Source organism: Gekko japonicus, unplaced genomic scaffold (genome assembly GCF_001447785.1).
Source record: "Gekko japonicus isolate JY-2015 unplaced genomic scaffold, Gekko_japonicus_V1.1 scaffold83, whole genome shotgun sequence".
Taxonomy (NCBI): Eukaryota; Metazoa; Chordata; class Lepidosauria; order Squamata; family Gekkonidae; genus Gekko; species Gekko japonicus.
In genome coordinates, this window is record NW_015168655.1 from 1804284 (window position 1) to 1825207 (window position 20924).

Genomic DNA, 20924 nt, shown 5'->3' on the forward strand with positions numbered 1-20924 from the left:
TGTACAGTTTTCCTTGGAGAGGGGGTAACGGGGAAGGTTCTCTGCAGACACTTGTGTGGCTATTGTATGTATGGCCAGTACCTGGCCTGTACAAGCTGTTATCCATTGCAGGACGCTCTGTTACAATAAAGTATCTTTGCAGAGCATTCTTGCCTTATACAATTTATTGCCCTTATGTCATGGGCTAAATCCCAGCATGCCTGCTGGCAGCTTTCTCTGGCAGCCCTGCTAACAGCCTCTAAGGACCAGGTTGCAATCTGGCAAACTGGGTCAAAAACAGCAGGGAAGCTTCAGTATTATGTTATCCCAGAATGGATGGAAACTGGTGCCCCCTAGTGGGAGAGATAGACCTCTACCTCAGCTGTAAACACTTCCTGCAAGTTCAAATGAAGATAGATTCAGGAGGGTAGCCAAGTATTGGTCTGAAGAAGCAGAACAAATTTTGAGTCCACTGGCACCTTTAAGACCAACAAGGTTTTATTCTGGGTATAAGCTTTCTTGTGCATCCAGACTTCTGCAGACATCTGACGATGTGTGCATGCACATGAAAGCTTATGCCGTGAATAAAACTTTGTTGGTCTTAAAGGTGCCAGTGGACTCAAACTTTGTTCTGCCAGCTGAGATGTTATGGCTAGATCTGGGGTAGCATCCCTCTCTGTATATTCTGTGGAATCTCCTCAAAATTAGCCCACACAGACACCATAACACAGGCCTTTATTATCTGACACATTTTACAGAGCTTTTCCCAGGATCAGGGGCACGCAGTTCCAGTTTGTTGGATACCCAGATGCTTCTGTCACCTGATGATACAAACTGGAGTTCATTAGCCTCGTGAATAATCATTTTCCAAAAGCTGCCCTTGCAGGGCCTGTGCAAGCAGGCTGTGTTGTCTAGCAAGCACTGCTGGGAGACGGCAGAGCCTCCAGCGGCCTGAGTTCTAAATAAGGAGCCATCAGTAGATGTCCTAAAAGGAACCAGCGCTAGCATGGGACTGTTTGAGACAAGACAAAGGGATGGACAGCTTCACATCCCGCTCTGAGAGGCATCTGGCTGGCTGCTGTTGCATGCAGGATGCTGGACTAGATGGGCCTTTGGTCTGATCCAGCAGGGCTCTTCAGCTGTTTGGGCATTGGTTCCCCCTAGTGAAAGTCAACAGGTACTATCTTAATGTCCTGCAAGGCACAAGGATGGGACAAGCCACGAGATTCACAGTCGTAGCGACGGCACTCAAAATACCTGGGAGGAGGCACCTGGCCTCACGTATTATAATTAGCTGTGAGTTGTTTGTTGCCAGATTTTGCATAGAAGGGTGGACGAGAGCAGGGTGATGGGCCTCACACGCCAGACTTCACATGAAAGAGATGGTAACAATTAAGCAGAGGAAGCCAACGGTTCCAGCAGAAGTAGGAACTCCTCAGGCACTCAGTTGTAGAGATCATCATCTCCCTCTTCCTGGAAAAGGCTCCCCTGGCCACTGTTGCTTCCAGTGCTGCCCGTTCCACCACTGTTCTGGTTTCCTGCTGGGAACCTATGGAGAAGGAGAGCTGGGTGGGTTCAGCACAGAGGAAAGGCAAACTATTTACTTTGTGTTATGAACACAGGCCCCAGTCCTGTTGCTGCAGTCACCCATAAAGAAAGTGTGGGTAGGTGAGTTCATGCAAATAGAGATGGGCATTTAAAAGCACTTCCCACTCAAAGTAAGGCACTGCAGACAGACTTCGTTCTTACTCAGATGCATGTTCTGCAAGAACAGCTTATTTATGCCCAGAGTTCCACAAGTGATACATGTGCATAAGTCTGCCTCTGGATTTCCAAAACTGGAGTGTTATAATGCTGTTCTGTGAACCGTCTTTTGTTGATTTCATCCATTCAGTTGTTTCATTTTCCTGTTTTTATGTTTTGTTTTAATATAGCCTGTATATGTAATTTTATCATGTAAGCTGCCTTAAAGACGTTACTGGAACACAAACGTAATAAATGAGAGCATGTCATGTTTGCTTAGGTAGGCAAGTCTTGGCATTCAGCCCTCAGGAATCCTTGTGGGAGTCAAAGTGAGGCCAAAGTTCCACCATTATTTGAGAGCAAAGTCCAGGTTTTAGTTACTTTAGTTACCAGGTATCCTGCCTTAAGCCCTTTGGTAAGAATGTTGTTCCCACCCTTCCATTTCCTGGTGTACAATGAAAACCAAACTGGGTTTCACAGATCCCCAGTGGGCGAGGAAGATTCTCATAGCCTCTCTCCATCAATGAGAGTCACACCAGGGATCCCATATACTGTCCCAAACCAAGGGCATGGATAAATTCTAACTTGGGGGGGGGGGGGCAAATTTTTTTCCCTATGACCTGAAGTTACCGAAGCCACGGCTTTGCTGTAACGTTTGGGCAAACATCTCATATTTCCGTATGTCGTTATCACTGACCGAGCGGCGTGCAAAGCGCATTGCTTCTTCAAAGTGATCACGGCGTATCTCTGGCACTGGATCATAATCGTCATCCTGTAAGAATGGGCAGAAGAAAAACACCATCAGCCTGTGTCTTTATTAAATTCATAACCTTACTAGGTTAATGCAGTGGAGGACACTATAACTCCTCCAGATGGGTGGCAGCTGTAAACATTCTGGAGGAGAATGCAGAGTACGTTACTAAGGGCAAGAATCAGGTTGGAGACTACAGTGAAGGATTTGGCTGGGCTCTGTTGGGGTGTGGGAGGGTCCTGCCTCCGTACCATGGCAGCATATTTATGACGCTGACGTTCCCGTTCTGCCTTGATCTCCATCTCAATGGCCTCGCGGATGGCGAGCTTGCAGGCGCGCTGGCAAATTTCAGTGAGGTCCGCACCCGAGAAGCCATGTGTGATCTTAGCCAGATAATTCAAGTCTACATCCTGTCAGAAGAAGACATATATTATGGGAAGGACCTTGACAGCACAGAGAAAAGTTCCCTCCACGACACTTACCTTGTCTGTCAGGTATCTTCCTCCATTAGAAGACAGACAGAGTGGAGAGCAGATTATGAACTAGGAATCCAGGATCCACTTGTAGCATCTACTTCCCACGATACTGAAACTTCCCTCCTCTATTTTCAACCCCACCTTTGCTAACCTTGGCAACAGGTGATTTACGCAGGTTGGCTTGGAGGATGGCCACACGTGACTTATCATCAGGCAATGGGATGTAGATGAGCTGGTCCAAACGCCCTGGGCGTAGAATGGCTGGGTCAATGATGTCTGGTCTGGATGTCAAAGAAATAGAAAAATGATCTTAAGGCTCATTGGCTGCTCCACACTCTGTGTCTCAGCTCAGGAGCAGCAGAGAATGGTATATACAGCCCAGGAATCCCATTCTAAACACTCATCTCTAGTGAGCTGGTCCTGATTTGAGTCTCTCTCAAGCAGACCAAGTTACAGACCCATCCATCCTACAGCCATCTCGACCAATCCTATGGCCATCAGGATAAAGGAGGAAAGAGTCTGGTGGTCAAGTGGCTAGGTTGGCATTGGGACAAACAGGTCACAAAATCAAAACAGCACAGTTTAAGAGGAACCTCAAGCAAACTCCCTACACATAACTTGCCCACACAGTTTTGTCCCCCCTCCTACCCTTCTCCTTTAAAGGACTCACCTATTGGTGGCACCAATGATGAAAACTGTCTTCTTGTTGGTCATACCATCCATCTCGGTGAGGATCTGGTTGATAACACGGTCAGCTGCACCTCCACCATCCCCTGCACCACCACCCCGTGCCTTAGCAATAGAATCCAGTTCATCAAAAAACAGGATACAGGGTGCTGCCTGCCGGGCCTGGAGAACAGACAATACCAAGGTAAGCCAAGGAACCAAGAGAGATGGCTCTGCCCAGGGAAGTGTTTAGTGCTCACAGGTCCCTGCTTCACATGCAGTGCATTCTTTCAGTGAATGCAATGGCAACCTATTCTGAATTGCAGAAGCTCATCTTTCCGGTAATGGCTATGATGTCCCCACCCTAGCTCAATGGCAATGAAGAGCTGCAGGCTCCTAACCCAGTGGTTCCCAATGGCTGTGTGGCTAAGCCAGTGAGTTAGAGGTGCCAAGTGGACAGACCCTCAACATGACCAGAGCACAGAAATAATAAGCAACAATGCCTATGGAAAGCTGTAAACACAATATTTTACCAGTGACTTCCCTTAATGCAATGCTCAGGAATAAGCACCCTAACATCTTGAGTCTCAAGAGAGTTATACAGCTCATTATAGCCTCCTTCATTTTTTAGGTGTTCACATGGGCCAAGAAGCTTGAATGTTCCATCTCCTGCCCTCTTCAGCTGCCACCATGGCCACTCCCACTTTGTACCTTGTCAAAAACATCACGGACGTTGGCCTCGCTTTCTCCAAACCACATGGTGAGCAGCTCAGGGCCCTTGATGGAGACAAAGTTGGCTTGGCACTCATTGGCAATCGCCTTGGCCAGCAGGGTCTTGCCACACCCAGGTGGCCCATAGAACAGAACACCTCTTGATGGTGTCATCCCAAACTTCAGGAACTTGTCAGGATACTCCACTGGGAACTGGTAAGAAGGAACAAAAGGTTAAGGAGCTGGTACCATCCCCCTATCCATACAGTTACAGCATTCTGTGGTTTTACAAACTTTGAAATACCACATTGCCTCTTTTCTTGTCTTAGAAGTACCACATTGCCTCTTAGCTTTTTCTTCCAAAGGGAGGAGCTAATTCCCCAAATCTTTGCCTGTGGAGTGTGTGTCCCTGTCAGCTAGCTGCCATGTTTTATTTGCTTCCTTCTGTGACCCTGGCGCTACGGTGCATGCTTGCTAGCTTGCTCACTGCTCTGCCCGCTTGCCGTAAACAGCGATAGGGACACCGTGCGAACCAGTGCTGCCAGACTGAGTTATCTGTCTAACCTTGAGACGGAGGGAGGGCTTGCGTTCTACTGCTGGTGTGAATATTTCGGCTCTCATGGGGTACTGAGACTCTCCCGCTTATTATGTAACCTCTCGCCAGGAGAATTCCCGCCTACGTGCTTGGATTTCATTTGCATAGCCATTTGCCTCATCCTGCTATATGTAGGGATGCTTCCGCCCCATTGTCATTCCTAACAATATACCTGTGGACATGGTAACAGACCTGTAGTCTAATAAAGCATAACGCTTCCCTGGAAACGTGTGTGGAGATTTACCTGCTGTTGAGCCTGACAGTCCCCCAGCCATTCTGAAAATATAGTGAGAAAATGCCACATTCCCCTGAGAGAGAAGAATAGCATGGTTCTATCTTGTGCTACTATTCCACCATCCTTATTCTTGCAACCTCTACACTTGCTGTTACTGGGCTTTGTTAATACAGTGGGCATTAGTATTAAGTACATGATACGGTTTCATATACCTTGCTCCCTGTGTTACACACACACACATACACTGAGTAGCAGCTCTGCATATGTGATGAATGGTAGCATACGTGTGTGTGTGAGGGGACTTAGCATACATTTGTATAAAGTAGAGGAGGAGATACAATGTACTACTACCCCCCCACACCTCCTTGCATAGACCTTCTGTGCAGTATACAGCAGCTTTAGTAACAACATCTCAAAGCTGTGGAAATTAATGCTTGCAGTCCATTTTGCACCAGTTTGAGAAAGGGAAAAACTGCAAAATTGTGTGGCAACACTAGGGAGCATCTAGACTTTAAGCTACATCTAATTTTCCAAGTGACAGGTATGTTAAGGACAGCTTCCCTCCCCCCAACAGATATTGTTACCTCTGCATTCTAAAGGGAACCTCTAAACAGTTGTCTATATTATTATGATTTCTACTTCCTTACTGTAGTGCATACAATTCAGAACTATCCTTTAAAATCACTTGGAAATTTCCAGTGGAGCAGCCACTTGGCTGTTGAAAAATACTGGGCAAGATGGTGCATTACATTTCTCTTCCACTGGTGCCACAGATTCTAGGTGAAGTTCAATATGTGTGGACTACATAAAGTCATGCATGATGTGAAACCTAGGGAAGCAATCCTAAGCAGGCTACTCAGAAGTCCCATTTATTCAACAGGCTTTACTCCCAGAAACACATTATTAGGATTATAGCCCTGCAGTACCATCCTGTGCAGAGTTACTCCAGTCTAAGCCCATTGATTTCAATGGGTTAAGACTGGAACAACTCTGCAAACAATTGCAGTGCTAATTATCTAACGGCTAAATCAGATGAGAATTTGGTTGGTTTAAACTGAAAACAGTCATGGTAGGGGCAGGGGGAGTGTCAGAGAAAAGCCACAGTGCTGAAGAATGCAAAGCCCAAAGATGGTACAAGGGGGAAAGGATTAAATGCCCCTCCCCAGCACCGTAGCCTTGTTCCAATTCTCATGCACCCCTCCCCCGCAATACCTGTAATCCTGATCATGTGTCATGTTTCCCACTCTGTCCCAGCTCTTCAGGAAACTGGCCTCATGCCAGGGTGCCCTGAGATACCCCTGTATTTGGAATGCTTTCCCCTTTCTAATCCATCAACAGTCACAATTTGTTGGCATTTATAAAGTATAGTGATGACTATGATGGCCTGTGTTTATGTACAAGGGCCAGAACGGTCCACTTTAACTGGTTTAAATCTTATTATTTATTTTAAGCAGTTCATGCATTCCCAGGTGTCTTCTAAGTTACTGCTTTCTTAGAAATCTGGATGGGCAGAGGATGGGATTCATCCCCCTGTGAATCTCGCCGGTCCTCAAGTGTCCTATATCTAATGCTGAACTTGGCCCCTATGCAGATCAACAGACCTAGAGAATGGGGCCCGGTCAGGTTTAGAGAAAAACAAGGGGCAGACCCATGATACTCGCGGGGAGGGATGACCTCCACACATGAGGCAGAGGAGGAAGCAGGAGGAGGAGATAAGTTATCCCCCATCCCGCTGGTTCCTCCCCCATCTCCTCCACCCCCCTCGATTTCCCCCTTGCCTTCCTCCCCCTTCCTCGCTGCTCTCTCCCCCTCCCTGGCTCTCTCTACCCCTCCCCCCGGCTCAACTCGGGCCTCGCTGCTTGCCGCTCGGGCCTCGCTGCTTGCCGCTCGGGCCTCGCTGCTTGCCGCTCGGGCCTCGCTGCTTGCCGCTCGGGCCTCGCTGCTTGCCGCTCGGGCCTCGCTGCTTGCCGCTCGGGCCTCGCTGCTTGCCGCTCGGGCCTCGCTGCTTGCCGCTCGGGCCTCGCTGCTTGCCGCTCGGGCCTCGCTGCTTGCCGCTCGGGCCTCGCTGCTTGCCGCTCGGGCCTCGCTGCTTGCCGCTCGGGCCTCGCTGCTGCTTCCCCCTCCTCGAAGCGGCGGCGGCGAGGGAGTTCGCAGAGCATTCCCTGCACATGCGCAGGGGACGCTCTGTCACTTTTGGGGGGATTTAAGTATCCCCCCGGTATTTTTTCCGTGTTTTTAGATTTTTGTGCACACCTGGGGACTGCTCCAAGTGTGCACAAAAATCTCCCTCCCCGCCAGGTGCCCCCGACACGCGGATTTAGGTATCCGCACGCAGGGGGCGCCTTTCACTATTAGATATATAGATGTGAACCCCACCACGGAAGGGGAGTTAAAGCCCGCAAAGAGAGGAACATAGTCTGTGCTTGCACACAAAACATCATGAAGTGTCCCCTGCAGGGTGGCTGTGGGGCAGGTGGGGGAGCAGGAGCTGCTGCCACTGCCGAAGCCAAGTGGAGGCGGGGGGGCAAGAGCTGCCGCTGTACATTCCAGCCAGCCAGGCACAAGAGAAGAGTAAAGAGCTGGAGCCACTGCCATGTGTGCCAGGCAGAGGGCAGGCAGGAGTTGAGAGGAAAAAGGAGGGGAGAGTGGGAGTCACTGCCACAAGAGCCACGCAGGTGGGGATGATGGCTCTGAGGGCAGGAAGGCAGGGGGAGAAGAAGAGGAGGAGGAGGAGGAGGAGGAGGATGAGGAGAAGGCACTGCGACGTCACATCCGGGTGATGTGCAGGCGGGGGTGGGGTTTCCCCTGAGCCCCGATTCCATGGGGGCGGAAATTGGGGCTCGAAAGTGGGGGGAAATCCGCCCCCCGGGGGCATTTGGCAGCCCTAGCCCAAAGGTGTCTCAGAGCGGTTTACAAACTCCTTTCCCTTCCCCTCCCCACAACAGACACCCTGTGAGGTAGGTGGGGCTGAGAGAGCTCTTTCAAGAACTGCTCTATTTCAAGGACAGCTCTTGTCAGAACTATGGCTTGCCCAAGGTCATCCAGCCAGGTGCAAGTGGGGGAGTGGGGGAGTGGGGAATCAAACCCAGTTCTCCCAGATTAGAGTCCACGCACTTAACCACCACACCAGAAAGCTGGAGCTGGTCCCCCTGCGACATGAAGCAGGCCGTTGTTGATGTCAGCTCTGTAGGTGGATGGGTGGCCTGGTGAGAGGGTGGTCCAGTGCATGGGGGTGGTGGGGTGGGATTCTCTATCACGAGTCTCATGGGCCACGCAGAGAGAAAGGAGATTGTTCTGCAAACTGGAGGGAACCCCAAAGTTAACCCCCCCACCAAACACCTCCATTAACCTGGCTTCTTCTACCTTCCTCAGGCCACAGATGGAGGGCCATGCCTGGCAGACACCACCATCACCACCTCCAGGCAAAGTAGGCACGGGAGGGGGGGCTGAGGAGGTGGAACAGGAACTGCTGCCATCCCCCACTACATGAGCTGTACAAGTTTCAGTGATATGGGCAAGAGCAGAAGCCACTCCCATTGCGTGAGCCATGGAGCTGCAGCAATGCAGGTGGGCAGCCGGCAGGGGAGAAGTGGGAGTGCGTGGCCAGTGAACAAGCATGGCGGGAGGATGGGATCCTCCCCCCTACAAGTCTCACGTGTCCCCTGCTTGTTCTTGTTTATTTTGCACCCCATTTCAAACCGATGCAAAGCAGTCATAGTTGTTTATATCTAATTCCCTTGATTTTTTCCAGAATTCAAAATTAATTTTTCCAATTAATTTCAAAAGTTGCTTCTTCTCTGCCATCTCTTAACTGAACAATTTCAGTTGGAAGTTTGGCAGTTCACTGGATCTTATTAACCCATAATTTAATGGGTTGACTTGCGATATTCAGCCCATTTTGGCAATAATCATTTTTGAATCTGATAGTAGATCTAACACCATATTATAATGCTTAGGAATAACATAATTGTTACCAAGCCCTGACACAATGACTTTAGGATCCATTGGGATCTTGTCAGCCACTAGTTGGTTTATCTAGTTGGTGTCATTAACTAATCTTGAAATTTAAATAGTTTTTCCCACTCAGAAACATCACTTAGCATTTTTTCTTATTCAAGTTTAAACTAAGTTTGGTGGCACACTTTGTTTCCAACAAAAGCCAGTCATATTATGATAGAAGACCTCTTATATCTTTGAAGAATTAATCCTGAAATCAAAAATCTTTTGTCAATGGGATTCTCTGACAATGAACAGTGTCTAGAAATCTAAATGAAATGCTGATTGCAGCTGCTACTTCTATTAGAGTTTGGCCTACTTTGAGCCACACCACAATCCTACCGACCTGCACCAGCTCTTGCAGCTCACGTTTCACTTCCTGAAGACCTCCAATATCATCCCAGCAGACATGCGGCACTTCCACTACAGTCTCACGTAGTGCTGAGGGGTTACTCTGGCCCAGGGCCCACTAAAAAGAAAACAGCAGAGCTGTAATGTGACTGACACAGAAGCACAAAGTGCCCAAATTAGTGCCTATCTGGCGGAGCTCATAGTTTGCCTGGATTCAATTTCCCAGCTAACAGTCTGCAAGGAAATCAGACCACACCACTGGCATAGGACAGAAATGGCGCTAATACAAAGGAAGCTACAAGTTTGTAGGCAGGCCCAGGGAATACATTTCCAAGAAGGAACAGGATCGGCCATCCTTTCTAGTTCATATGAAAAGTATACAAGGCAGAGAAAGTAACACCTAGCTTGAGAGGGATTTTCTTGACCCTGTTGTAAGAAAACAGTTAAATATCAGCATTTGGAAATTGCAAATCAGAACTAAAAAACTGAGGAAGCCTTTTCATGAACAAAATGCAGTTCTTGGGAGCACGCAAGCAGGACTGCTATCCTTTTCATATTTTGAGAGCTCTGTCCATAAGTAAAAGACAAAAGCTACTATGGACAAACCATCCCATCTTAAACATTCAACTCTTCCCATTGGAACGATGGAGCCGGCCTACCTGGAAGTCATCCATGGTGACGGCCATAGAGTTAAGGATATCAGCATCAATAGTATCATCCTCCAGGTCGATGACATTCATCTTCTTCCGAATTGCCTGGAGTGCTGCCTCAGAGCACAGTGCTGCCAAATCAGCACCCACATGCCCATGTGTTTCATTGGCGACCTGCAGCCACAGACAGTTCACATTGATGAGGGTCTGACTCTGTGAGTGATCCTTAGGACAACTTTTTAGGGGGTAGGTATCAGAGCCCTGACGCATGTTTTGGGAATAATGGATCATTCATTGCCTGGACTCAGAGCCAGTTGTCACAGCTGGGTGGGGCACAAAGAGTTTTTCTAAGGAAGACACACTTTAGTTAACTGCAGGCAATGAAGAATGCCCCATTAACACAGAGATCATCCTATATAGCAGTGATGGCGAACCTTTTAGAGACCGAGTGCCCAAACTGCAACCCAAAACCCACTTATTCATCACAAAGTGCTAACACGGCAATTTAACCTGAATACTGAGGTTTTACTGTAGAAAAAACAACTCATACATTAACTTAAGATGATCCAAACAAAGTAAGGAAAGCAATCCCAAATGCTTTAATTTACTTAAAATTATTTGGCAGAGAATTCGACACTTTAATGATGGTCTGGGCCTGGCTGGGGCGATGGCACGCATGCCCACAGAGAGGGCTCTGAGTGCCACCTCTGGCACCCGTGCCATAGGTTCGCCACCACTGCTATATAGCGTGACTTCTGGATTTGTCCATCTCTTCTCCATCATCAGTGTCTGAATGAGGTTATGGATGCTCCAACAAGCATACACAATCCTTAATGCACACGAAGTTCTCTTGAGCATTCCAGTTTTCTGTACAACCCAAGCATCTCAGAATCTGAACGATTTCCTTTCACACATTTTCATTCATACTTTTGCAAGAAAGGGGAGGGCTATTAATTCCATTTCCCAGATGCTTAAAGCCAGTTCCTACTTGCATTTACATAATTTGATTTCTCAACATGATGAATGTGGGAAACAGCATCCTCAAAAAGCATTGAACTTAAAGGGATATGAATGGTCCATCTGTTGTATTTATCATGCCTGCCAGTTATGCTGTGATAGTAATAAACGTGCATGTATGAATTTGCTGTTTCTAAACTCCAAAAGATACATTCATCTTTGATTATCTCTTGAACCCACTCCTCCTCCACACACATCTTCAATCCCCATCCTTTACCTTCTCCAGATCCACATCATCAGCCAGCTTCATGTTCTTGGTGTGTATCTGCAAGATTTCCAGCCTTCCCACTGAATCTGGGATCCCAATGTCAATTTCTCGGTCAAAACGTCCTGTGGAATCAAGAGGGGCAATTATCCCACAAGAATCAAATTGCCAGCTGTGTCTTTGTGATTCTATCCACATAAGGATAGGTGAAGAGCTAAAGAATTAGAGAGGGGAAGATCTAGCAAGCCACAATGAGTACAGTGGTGGTATGTTGATGGGGAAGCTAGGGCCTAAAGATTAAACAGGAGGGCTAGGAGCCAGTAATTCAGATCAATCAACTCCTTCAGGCCGAAAAGCAGGATACAGGATAAAATAAACAAAGAAAATTGGATGATTCCCTTCACTTTGTGTCTTAGGAGCAAGTGAAACCCCGATTTCTTCCTGAATGGAGTTAAGGCACACACCCAGGGGAGGGTAGTATCTGGGATAGGTAGACAAGAACCTTGTGGCATATTTTCCTACCAAACCGACGCAGGGCAGGATCAATACTGTTTGGTCGATTGGTGGCAGCCATGACTATCACATGTGAGCGCTGCTTCAGGCCATCCATAAGAGTGAGGAGCTGAGAAACAATCCGGCGCTCCACTTCCCCATGTGTCTGAAATGGGAGCAGGAAAGGGAGATTAGGACACTTCATCACCCACAATACAACTGATAGCTTTCCTAGAATGTGCATAAGGAGGGAGGCTAACAGTCCTTTTCTTTTTAAACTTAAAGTTTATTAATTTTTCTTTTTCTTTACATACATATCACATATAAACATAAAAGCAGTTGAACATTGTTACAAATATTAAAACTTAACTATCATGGGTACAATTCCCCTTTAATAAAACAAATTCTTTGTATTTATTTGGAATTGAACTTACTGTTGAGGAATTTTCAGTTATATAGTAAAATATATATATATAATACCATTTCTCAATAAAGTTATTATTTGATTGTGGGTTTTCTATCTGTATTAATTGTGAAGCAATCTTATCCATAACCGCAGTGTCCCACACTTTCAGGAACCAATGTTTTTGCCATCAGGTCACAGCTGACTTATGGTGACGCAGTGGGGTTTCCAAGGCAAGAGACATTCAGAGGTGGTTTGCCATTGCCTGCCTCTGTGTAGTAGTGACCCTGGGGTTCTCTCATCCAAATGCTAAGTAGAGCCAACCCTGCTTAGCTACCGAGATCAGATGAGATCAGGCTAGCCTGGGCTTTCCAGATCAGGGCCAACAATCCATACTGATCCTAAACTTGTGAGCACAGCAGCATCCTGTAAGATTAATATAGGCATGAGAAGTGTATTGGAGACAGGAGACTGGAGATCTGTTCCTTGTAGCACTAAATCTCCTGTGTCTGGATTCATGTGGGAAAATAGGATATGTTGTAGGGGCTAGCAGCACATCACTCCCAAAAACCAAGAGACTGGATAAGGGTGAAAGAGTTGAGGCCAATTCCCTCCCCTCCACCAAGAGCATGAAGACAGCAATGGATTAAGGTATCTTGCCAGTCTTCTTTTCAAGTGCCAGATTCAGGATGATTATGGTGGGAGTAGAACTTCTATAGCACAGGTCTTGCTACTGTCAGACTATGAGAATCTTAGTCTGATGCAAAAACAGAATGATTTCAATTCCACCACAGTACTAAACATCTCCCAGAGATGGGTTTACTCCAGTCTGCTACTTTCACTTCCCTTTTATGCTGGCCAGCTTAATATAGAGTTGATATTGATAGCCCCAGAGGAGAGCACACATCTCCATTTTCCAAATAACTCAGCCAGGGCAAAAGAAAAGAAAAGAAAAGAAAAAGCATCTTATTTGTAGCCAGAATTTGCCTGTCTGGAAGGAAGAGAAGGGGCTTTACTAACATGTCTTTTACTTAATGCTGAGAAGTTTCTTGGGACAGCTCTTGCTCCAGGCATACAAGGATCCATTGTCCAGTACAGGAATGCTGCTGTAAATGTTTCTTTATGTTTACATTCAGCTTTCTGGGGATATCAGGCCTTACCTTCTCCCTCTTAGGAGCAATGGCATCCAGCTCATCAATAAAAATGATGGCTGGAGCGTTCTTCTCAGCTTCCTCAAACGCTTTGCGCAGGTTGCTCTCTGACTCCCCAGCTAATTTGCTCATAATTTCTGGGCCTGGGGAACAGCAAAAGACAGTAAACAAAAGCAACAAGGATCCTTGTCAGAGTAAGTGAAGCAGACACCTGAAAAGTCACTGGGAAACTATACAGACTGTAAATTGGCAGGAAACATGAAGCTAGCCTTGTCATGCCTACTATGCCACACAGCTCAGAAACTGTAAGTCCCAGCAGGTCAGCATGTGAAGCATCACCAAATCCCTTTGACTTCAATGCATTTAGGAGGACCTAACTCTGTTTAGGACTGCACTGACAATCTCGCCACTTATTTCTGGAAGGGAAGAGCTGGAAGTGGGATGTACAGGACGGATGGAGATTAGATAAGTCAGTTTTCTCCAAGACACTCCCCCATGAAGTAGCCATACACTGAGTCAGCACATTGGCCTATCAAGGTCTACTCTGATTGGCAGCTGATCTCCAGGGTCTCAGGAAGGCATCATCCTTCACATTGCCCATCATCCAATCCTTTTAACTGGACCGACTGGTGAGACCTTCTACAGACCAAGCAGATGCTCTCCCACTGAGCCATTGCCCCTTCTCCTTCCTCCCTCCATATCCTCTCTCTCACCGTTTATAAGAAAGAAAAAGGCTCCGGTTTCATTTGCCACAGCCCGGGCCACGAGCGTTTTCCCAGTGCCAGGAGGACCATAAAGAAGAATCCCGCGTGGAGGCTAAGGAAGAAAAAGATGCAGCAGAGTGATCATTATATAAGACAAGCAAGGTATGTGACTCACTTCACAATGAGCACTGTCCCTCAGGACGGAATGGTTTAAGAAGGAAGCCGGGGCCAAGGAAGGAAGGAAGCCAAGGAATCTTTCAACCTGGTCTCTTGTTATCTCAGGAAGAGAAGCATATATTGCAGTCCAGTTTGGAGATGTGCACGAAGGGTAGAAAGAAAGGCCATGCTGCCTTACAGTGAAATATTTTAAGGGTTAATTAAGGGTTATGATGAATCTGGAGACTTTGTGTTCCAGCCTTCCCACTTCCCCCATTGTACCTTCACACCAATAGCTTTAAAGAGTCCTGGGTGTCTCAATGGTAACTCCACCATCTCCTTAATCTGAGCCAGTTGTTTACGGCAGCCCCCAATGTCATCATAGCCAACATCATTGAGGTTCTCCTCTTCATCCTGCAAGAGGAAAGGGGTGAATGGGAAGCATATCCCATTTTCTTAATAATAAGCCTCTCAGCCACCACCCTTCCAGACACAGCCTACACTAGAGAGTCCTGAATGTGTTCAGCTTTTCCCTTTATACCCCTTTTCTCCAGAGATATTTACACGTGGGGTAATCTTGTACAACAGATCCCATTATCAAAAGTCCTGTGCCCCTGGACAGCCCGGACAAGAGAACAAGTGTCTCAGTGGCAAGTGTCCAAGCAAAATCCAGCGGTGTGCTGAGCCATCCCTGAAATGCAGACCTCTCGTTTGATGGGCTCTCCCTCACAGTGGATGATGGTGTCAGGAGCCACGATGCAGTGGGGAGTGGGATCCACCTCAACCACCTTAAACTCCACAGCCCTCATTCCACCTCGCACCAGAAAAATGTCACCTGGGAACATCAATGGGGAGCATGTTGTTAGACTTAGAGGTAGAAAATCCATTGTCATCAGGATTTAATAATGAAATAAAGAGGAGAGGAGGAAGAGACTGGATTTATACCCCGCCCTTCACTCAGAGTCTCAGAGCGGCTTACAAACTCCTTTTCCCTCCCCCTCCCCACAACAGACACCCTGTGAGGTAGGTGGGGCTGAGAGAGCTCCGACACAAACTGCTCTTTTCAAGGTCATCCAGCAGCTGCGAGTGGAGGAGTGGGGAATCAAACCTGGTTCTCCCAGATTAGAGTCCACGCACTTAACCACTACACCAAACTGGCCCTGTGATAACGACTGATGACACAAAACAACTACCTCAGCCAGCAGAGGCACCTGGAAACATAGACCACTTGGGCTGCCAAGCACCCTCTTCCCCCACACACACACAAGGATGAGAAAACAATTTTCTTGTTTAATCCTTCTTCCAGTTACTTAAGAGCACCCCCTACATATCTTCACTGAAACTTCCTTCCAAGCCCCAAAGACCTCTCCCACAATTTTGTCCTCCCCACAGAACTCTTTTCCTCATGGCAGCTCCCACAGGATGATCAAGCAGTCTTGTCCCTCCACACCTTTGTGCACAGGTCGATAAGCCTCCAGAAAGTAGGGCTTGAGGTAAACTTCAAAGAGGTTTCCTGTCAGGCCTTCAATGGTGTCATCAATGGGTAGCACGTGGATCCGCTTTCCATACTTGACGTCTGGACAAGCCTGGACACTGTACAGAAGAGGGCTCAGCTAGCTTTTGTTATGCAGCATATAGGAGCTCTCGGGGACAACCTGCTGAGTAACATACTGGGTAACCCACCCCACTTGCATTGTGTGTTCTAGTTCTGTCACCTTACTTATTACTTGAGCAGCTATTAGACAACAGCTGTGTTGGGGCCTTGTGTGTGGGGAAGGGCAGGGTACAAACCTTTGAAAAAAAATAATGAACTCACATATGCAAAGTACCAATAACTAAGGCTATTTTCTGGTACTACCAATGCTCTAAAACCTCCCCACAAAATATGGATTAATACCCACATTCTATAATACAGCTCCTCCTTGTGGGGGCTGGCTGTGCAATATATTCTCCAGCCCCTTCCCCCTCCAGACAATATGCTTTGCCACAACACATGCCTGGTGCCCTCTACAAATAGTATGCAGCACAGTGCATTCACCTGAGCCCCTCCCCTTATCTCTCTAACTTGGGCCAGCCTCACCTGACCACATCCCCAAGACGCACACGGAGATTGTTGCGGGTTACACGGTTCATGCGAATCTTCTCACTCTGGCAGGAGTCATCCGTAAGTACAATGCATACAGTCTCCCGACGTTTCTTCCCTTTCAGCAGCACTGTGTCCCCACGGAACAAGTGCAGTTCCTCCATCTTGGCCTGCAGAGAACCAGGAATCAAACTAAAGTAAGAAAATGTAAGTTAGCAATTATGCCATTGCGAATGTTTTAAGTACGATGCTGTGCTTTTGCATTTCCATCCATGCAGTATGCAAGTGGGATGCCTGTGTTATATATATATATACACACCATTTGTGATTTTTTTGTGATGGAAAGTGAACATTACAACTTTGTACACATCTGTTTGTATCTTTGTTTGTATTCCTGAAGTAAACCAAGCATATGGAATGTCTTTCTGTGTCTCTGCTGCCTGCTGGTGAAGGTACATTTATGTGTTCATGGCATGTGTTTATATGTTCATTAGGCATGAAGTCTGAGAAGAAGGCATGGCTGACTGGACCACCTATGGAGCAAAGGGCAATTGTGTAGAAGAAAAAAGTTCATGTTTAGCTTTTCTGTGGAAAGAGGTGCACAGTGTGCACTCAGGTCCACTGGCTGAAGGAAAGATGGAGCAGTGGGTTTGTGGTTACCTGAGACAGGCACACAATACTGTTGTCTTCATTTGCAGCTTCATCCACAATAAGACGGTTAGGACGATGCTTCTGGCGCAGAATAGCAGTGGAATAATCCTCTCCTTTAGAGCTGTGGGGAAGAAAGGGGGTTGTTTCACACATTTGTAAACATGGGGAGCTATGCTGAAGGCAAAGTTCAGAGAAGGCCCCCAGTGCTCCTGTCCAAGAAGAGGAAAGGAAAAGCAGGCTGAGAGAATTCGGGTGGTAATGGAAGGCACTGGCATCTGAGGCCTAAATTAAGAGGAACACAATGACAGAAAAGGGTCTTGGAGAGGATAAAAGTCCTGCTTCTATTCCAAGCAAGACAGGGCATATAATTACCTATTTTAGCAAAGGTCGTCAAAAGGGCTGGAGAATTATCCTGTCCCTTTAATAGAAACTTAATATAGGAAAATGGCAGACAAAGACTTTCATGGCATGGAGGCAAATAATATCACCTGGTAAATAACATCCAATTAAGCCACTCTTAAAAAGGCAGGACTTTTTTTCTCCAGGTAGTTAGCAATACTATCTATAGCTCATAGGAAGAGATTTTGTGAATGATTCATATGACTAATTTTTAGCCTTGTTTTAAGTTAGGTTTTGTCATCTCATGTTGAAAGAGAAGTCATTTTTTATAGGTATCCAATTCATTTATGGTACTGGTAACTATGTTTTAATTTAATGCGAACAAAAAATAGTCTAAGGCACTGGGCTTTTTTTTGTTTGTTTGTTTTGGATAAAGAGGTGCTGGAACTTTCAAGAGAGGAAATGAAGTTTTCAATCTGTATACTGAAAACTGATGAACTTTTAAACATTTTTAAAGGAATTTTGTTGAAGACGTTCTGGAACTTCATTCCAGTACATTCCCCCAGAAAAAAAGCCCCGCTAGTAAGGTGTGACATACCATAATGAAGAAAGGGCGTTTCAAAGATAGAGGACATTGCAGTAAAAAAGGAGATGATACATACAATAAACATTGGAACAGACTACAATATTATCCCTTATAGAAGTGACGACCTGAGCTGTTCCATTATACTACTGTTCTAATCCCTTTATAAAAATACCCCCCAGAATATTTCAGTTCTACACATCTGGAGAGTGATAGAAGTGTGGGGGGGGGCCTTCTTGATCGCCCCAGGGCAGGCTGTTCCACAAGGTGGAAGCCACCACAGAGAATAAGTGTGAATTAGCAGTTTTTACCCATTTGCACGGTGTCATCTTCAGAACGCTTTGCTCAGATGAACAAAGCTGTCATGGTGGGGTATAGCAGGACAGGAGCTCCAAGGAAGACAGTGTTCCCCCAACATGACACCCATGGGCCGGCCAGAACTTCCCCTGGTGCCTGCTGAGCTTTTTAGAAAGTGGGCAGGGCCATTGTAAGGCAGGGCTTGTTATTGGCGGCCCTCATTCAAATTAAAGGGTTTTCCATAGCGACTATAGCAGCCACTGGAGGATCACGAGGACTGGTAAGCACCCAGGTATGTGGTTCTACCCTCCCTTCTCTTTCTGGCTTTCTTTCACTTCTTTTTATTCCACTCTGCCTCCTGTGGAATCCATTTTGGGGTGGCATTGACCACCCCTCTCAAAATTCCAAAAATATACACAGGCTAAAAAAGGTTGACAACCCCTGCAGAAAGCGATCTGTAATGCATGGAGTATCTGCAGAATGAGTGCAATATACACATTCTAATTTGGGCCTAATAGCAGCTGAACCACAGCATTCTGTACCAACTGGACTTTCCAAGATGTCTTTAAGGGCAGAGCCATGTAGAGTGCATTGCAATAGTCTAAAATCGAAGTAACCATAACAGTCAGCCAAGTCAAGCCTATCCCTGTGTGGAAAACATCATGGTCAATGGCTTCTTTCATTTTTTTTACTGAAAGTTAAAGATGTGAATCTAATAGTTTTCTATTTCTATGATAAAGCATTCTATAAACTCTTATGTAAGAACTGGAAGGGGAAAGCCTTCACAGGGAGAATTGTATTACTAAGTAGGGATGCTTTTAAAAGTTTTACTGGGGCAAGAAACTAGACTGACAGCAAGGCTGAAAGGCCTAATCTTGGATATATTCAAGATTAAATTCCCAAAAAAGTATATTTTAACATTTTAAGAAATGGTGGATTATTTTTATATCTCATAATAAATGTTCCTCAGGTACCCTTGACATTTGCACATCCACGAATCAGCACTATTGTAATGGAAATTTGGGAAAGGGCAGTATTGAATGGCAGGAAAATCTCTACCCCCAAAAAAATAAAACATAAGCCCTGTTACTTATCCCAACAACCATAGTGCTACAGAAGTGAAAGCTATCTGGATAGCTTGCAACAGACAAGTAACGCCAACAACTGTGCCTTTAAATACATGATCCACAGAACAATTAGACAGCTCCCCCTTTTTAATCTGTTGGCATAATTATCCAAGCAGAGAAAGTGTATTTGGGTTTTGGGGCTTTTGCAACAAATTCCAGGGGTATAATCTTGTTAGTCTGTGGGAACTAAATCTTCCTGCAGCACCTCATAGCTAAACAGAATTTTTGTGGCATATGCTTAGTCCACTCTGTGAGGTGTCTGACAAAGTTGGTTAAACATATAAAAACTTGTGCCCCAAGCCTGTCAGTTTTTAATTTGCACGGTCGATTCTGAGGGAGGAGAAACTCAAATACCTAGTTCATGTTTCTTAAAAGTCTTGTGTCCAGGGCAAATTCCAGAATCTATAAATATCCTAGTGATGTCCCTGTCCTCCATGCCCATGTTGTGTGATCATGGTCGGATATAAACGTCAGCTGCCCCGTGGCCTTCTTGTCCAAAACAACACCCCCTCTTAACACCAGGGGAGAAAAGCCCCCCACACCAATGCTCCCTCTAAGCTGTGGAGTCTTGTGAGCAAAAATGTTACTTTGTCAGCTACTGGCATTAAAGGAGTGATTTGGCGCCTGCATACATTAGTTTGCTCTCTGGAGCCCGCCTTCCTGAGCCGAGACAAAAATGTGTGAGCCGGAGGCTAAAAAACGGTGAGCTAGCTCACACTAACTCAGCTTAGAGGGAACACTGCCCCCCCACCACCACCACCACACACTCTATGCTGAAAGAAATCCAGATCCAAGCAGAGAAGAAAGGCCTTAGCAACACGGCCCAAACGCGCCCTTCACATCAGGGGAACCCTACATGCCACCAGAGAGGTTAAGCATGTCGATGAGCTTGCCGAAAGTTTCCTCCGAGCTTTCTCACCGTGCCAAGTTCAAAGCTCAGGCAGCGTATTCTGTCCTCCTTCCCTTAATCTACCCTCCTCAGGCCAGAGCTGAGCGGGAAGCACTCGGCAGCTGTGCGGGGTGGGGGTGGGGAGAGGCAGCGGGAAGAGTGTCCGATCCCTGCTTCCAAACGTCCTGACGCCAAATCCCACATGGGCCCTCCCTTCAAACAGGAGTGAGAGGAGGTTGCTCTTCGTGGGAAAGTACTTACTCCCCTCCCGTGGCTGGCATGTTGGCTGCTCAGGGCCCCCTTCCTGGGACCGCCTTGTCTATACTGCCGCTGGCTCTCGCCTGCCTTTTGTCCGGGCCGGACAGGACACTGCCCGGCTCTGCCGCTTCTGCCGTCTCACAACAGTTGGAAAACATCCCAGCTCGGGCCACCCCCTCCTTTCCAGTCTAGCGGCCCGCCCTCCCCGCCGTCCTGCCAGGACTTTCCCGAACAGATGGCTGATGCATGAAGGCTGCTTTGGCTCGATGCCTTTGGTCTTTACGAATTCATGACAATAAATGTAAACTGCAAGTGCACCCTTTCAGCTTCAGGCGTTATTGAGGATCACTTACTGGGGAAATGCTAAAGGGACTTAAACCAGGATTTTTTAACGTTTTTTTCAAAAAATATTAAAC

At 46.7% G+C, this 20924-nt stretch overlaps 1 protein-coding gene across 1 annotated transcript; it reads right to left on the bottom strand.

Moving 5' to 3' along the window:
• Positions 1 to 697: 697 nt before the first annotated feature.
• Positions 698 to 20667, bottom strand: LOC107113821 (transitional endoplasmic reticulum ATPase-like). Its single transcript, XM_015415201.1, has 18 exons — positions 20512 to 20667; positions 17025 to 17136; positions 16362 to 16534; positions 15732 to 15874; positions 14986 to 15116; positions 14564 to 14695; positions 14135 to 14237; positions 13431 to 13564; positions 11898 to 12033; positions 11388 to 11500; positions 10163 to 10327; positions 9499 to 9621; positions 4327 to 4539; positions 3620 to 3798; positions 3101 to 3230; positions 2725 to 2883; positions 2343 to 2494; positions 698 to 1528 (listed from the first exon to the last, which is right to left on the bottom strand). The coding sequence occupies exons 1-18, from the start codon at positions 20529 to 20531 to the stop codon at positions 1423 to 1425; spliced, it is 2424 nt and encodes an 807-aa protein (XP_015270687.1). The 5' UTR covers positions 20532 to 20667; the 3' UTR covers positions 698 to 1422.
• Between the last annotated feature and the right edge of the window lie 257 nt (positions 20668 to 20924).

Excerpts from the sequence above, each read along its gene's own strand:
- LOC107113821 (XM_015415201.1), bottom strand. The coding sequence starts at position 20,531 with ATGCCAGCCACGGGAGGGGA. Across the intron at positions 10,328-11,387 it reads ATGATGTGGATCTGGAGAAG|GTCGCCAATGAAACACATGG; the intron begins GTAAAGGATGGG and ends CTGTGGCTGCAG. Across the intron at positions 4,540-9,498 it reads AGCTGCAAGAGCTGGTGCAG|TTCCCAGTGGAGTATCCTGA; the intron begins GTCGGTAGGATT and ends CCTTCTTACCAG.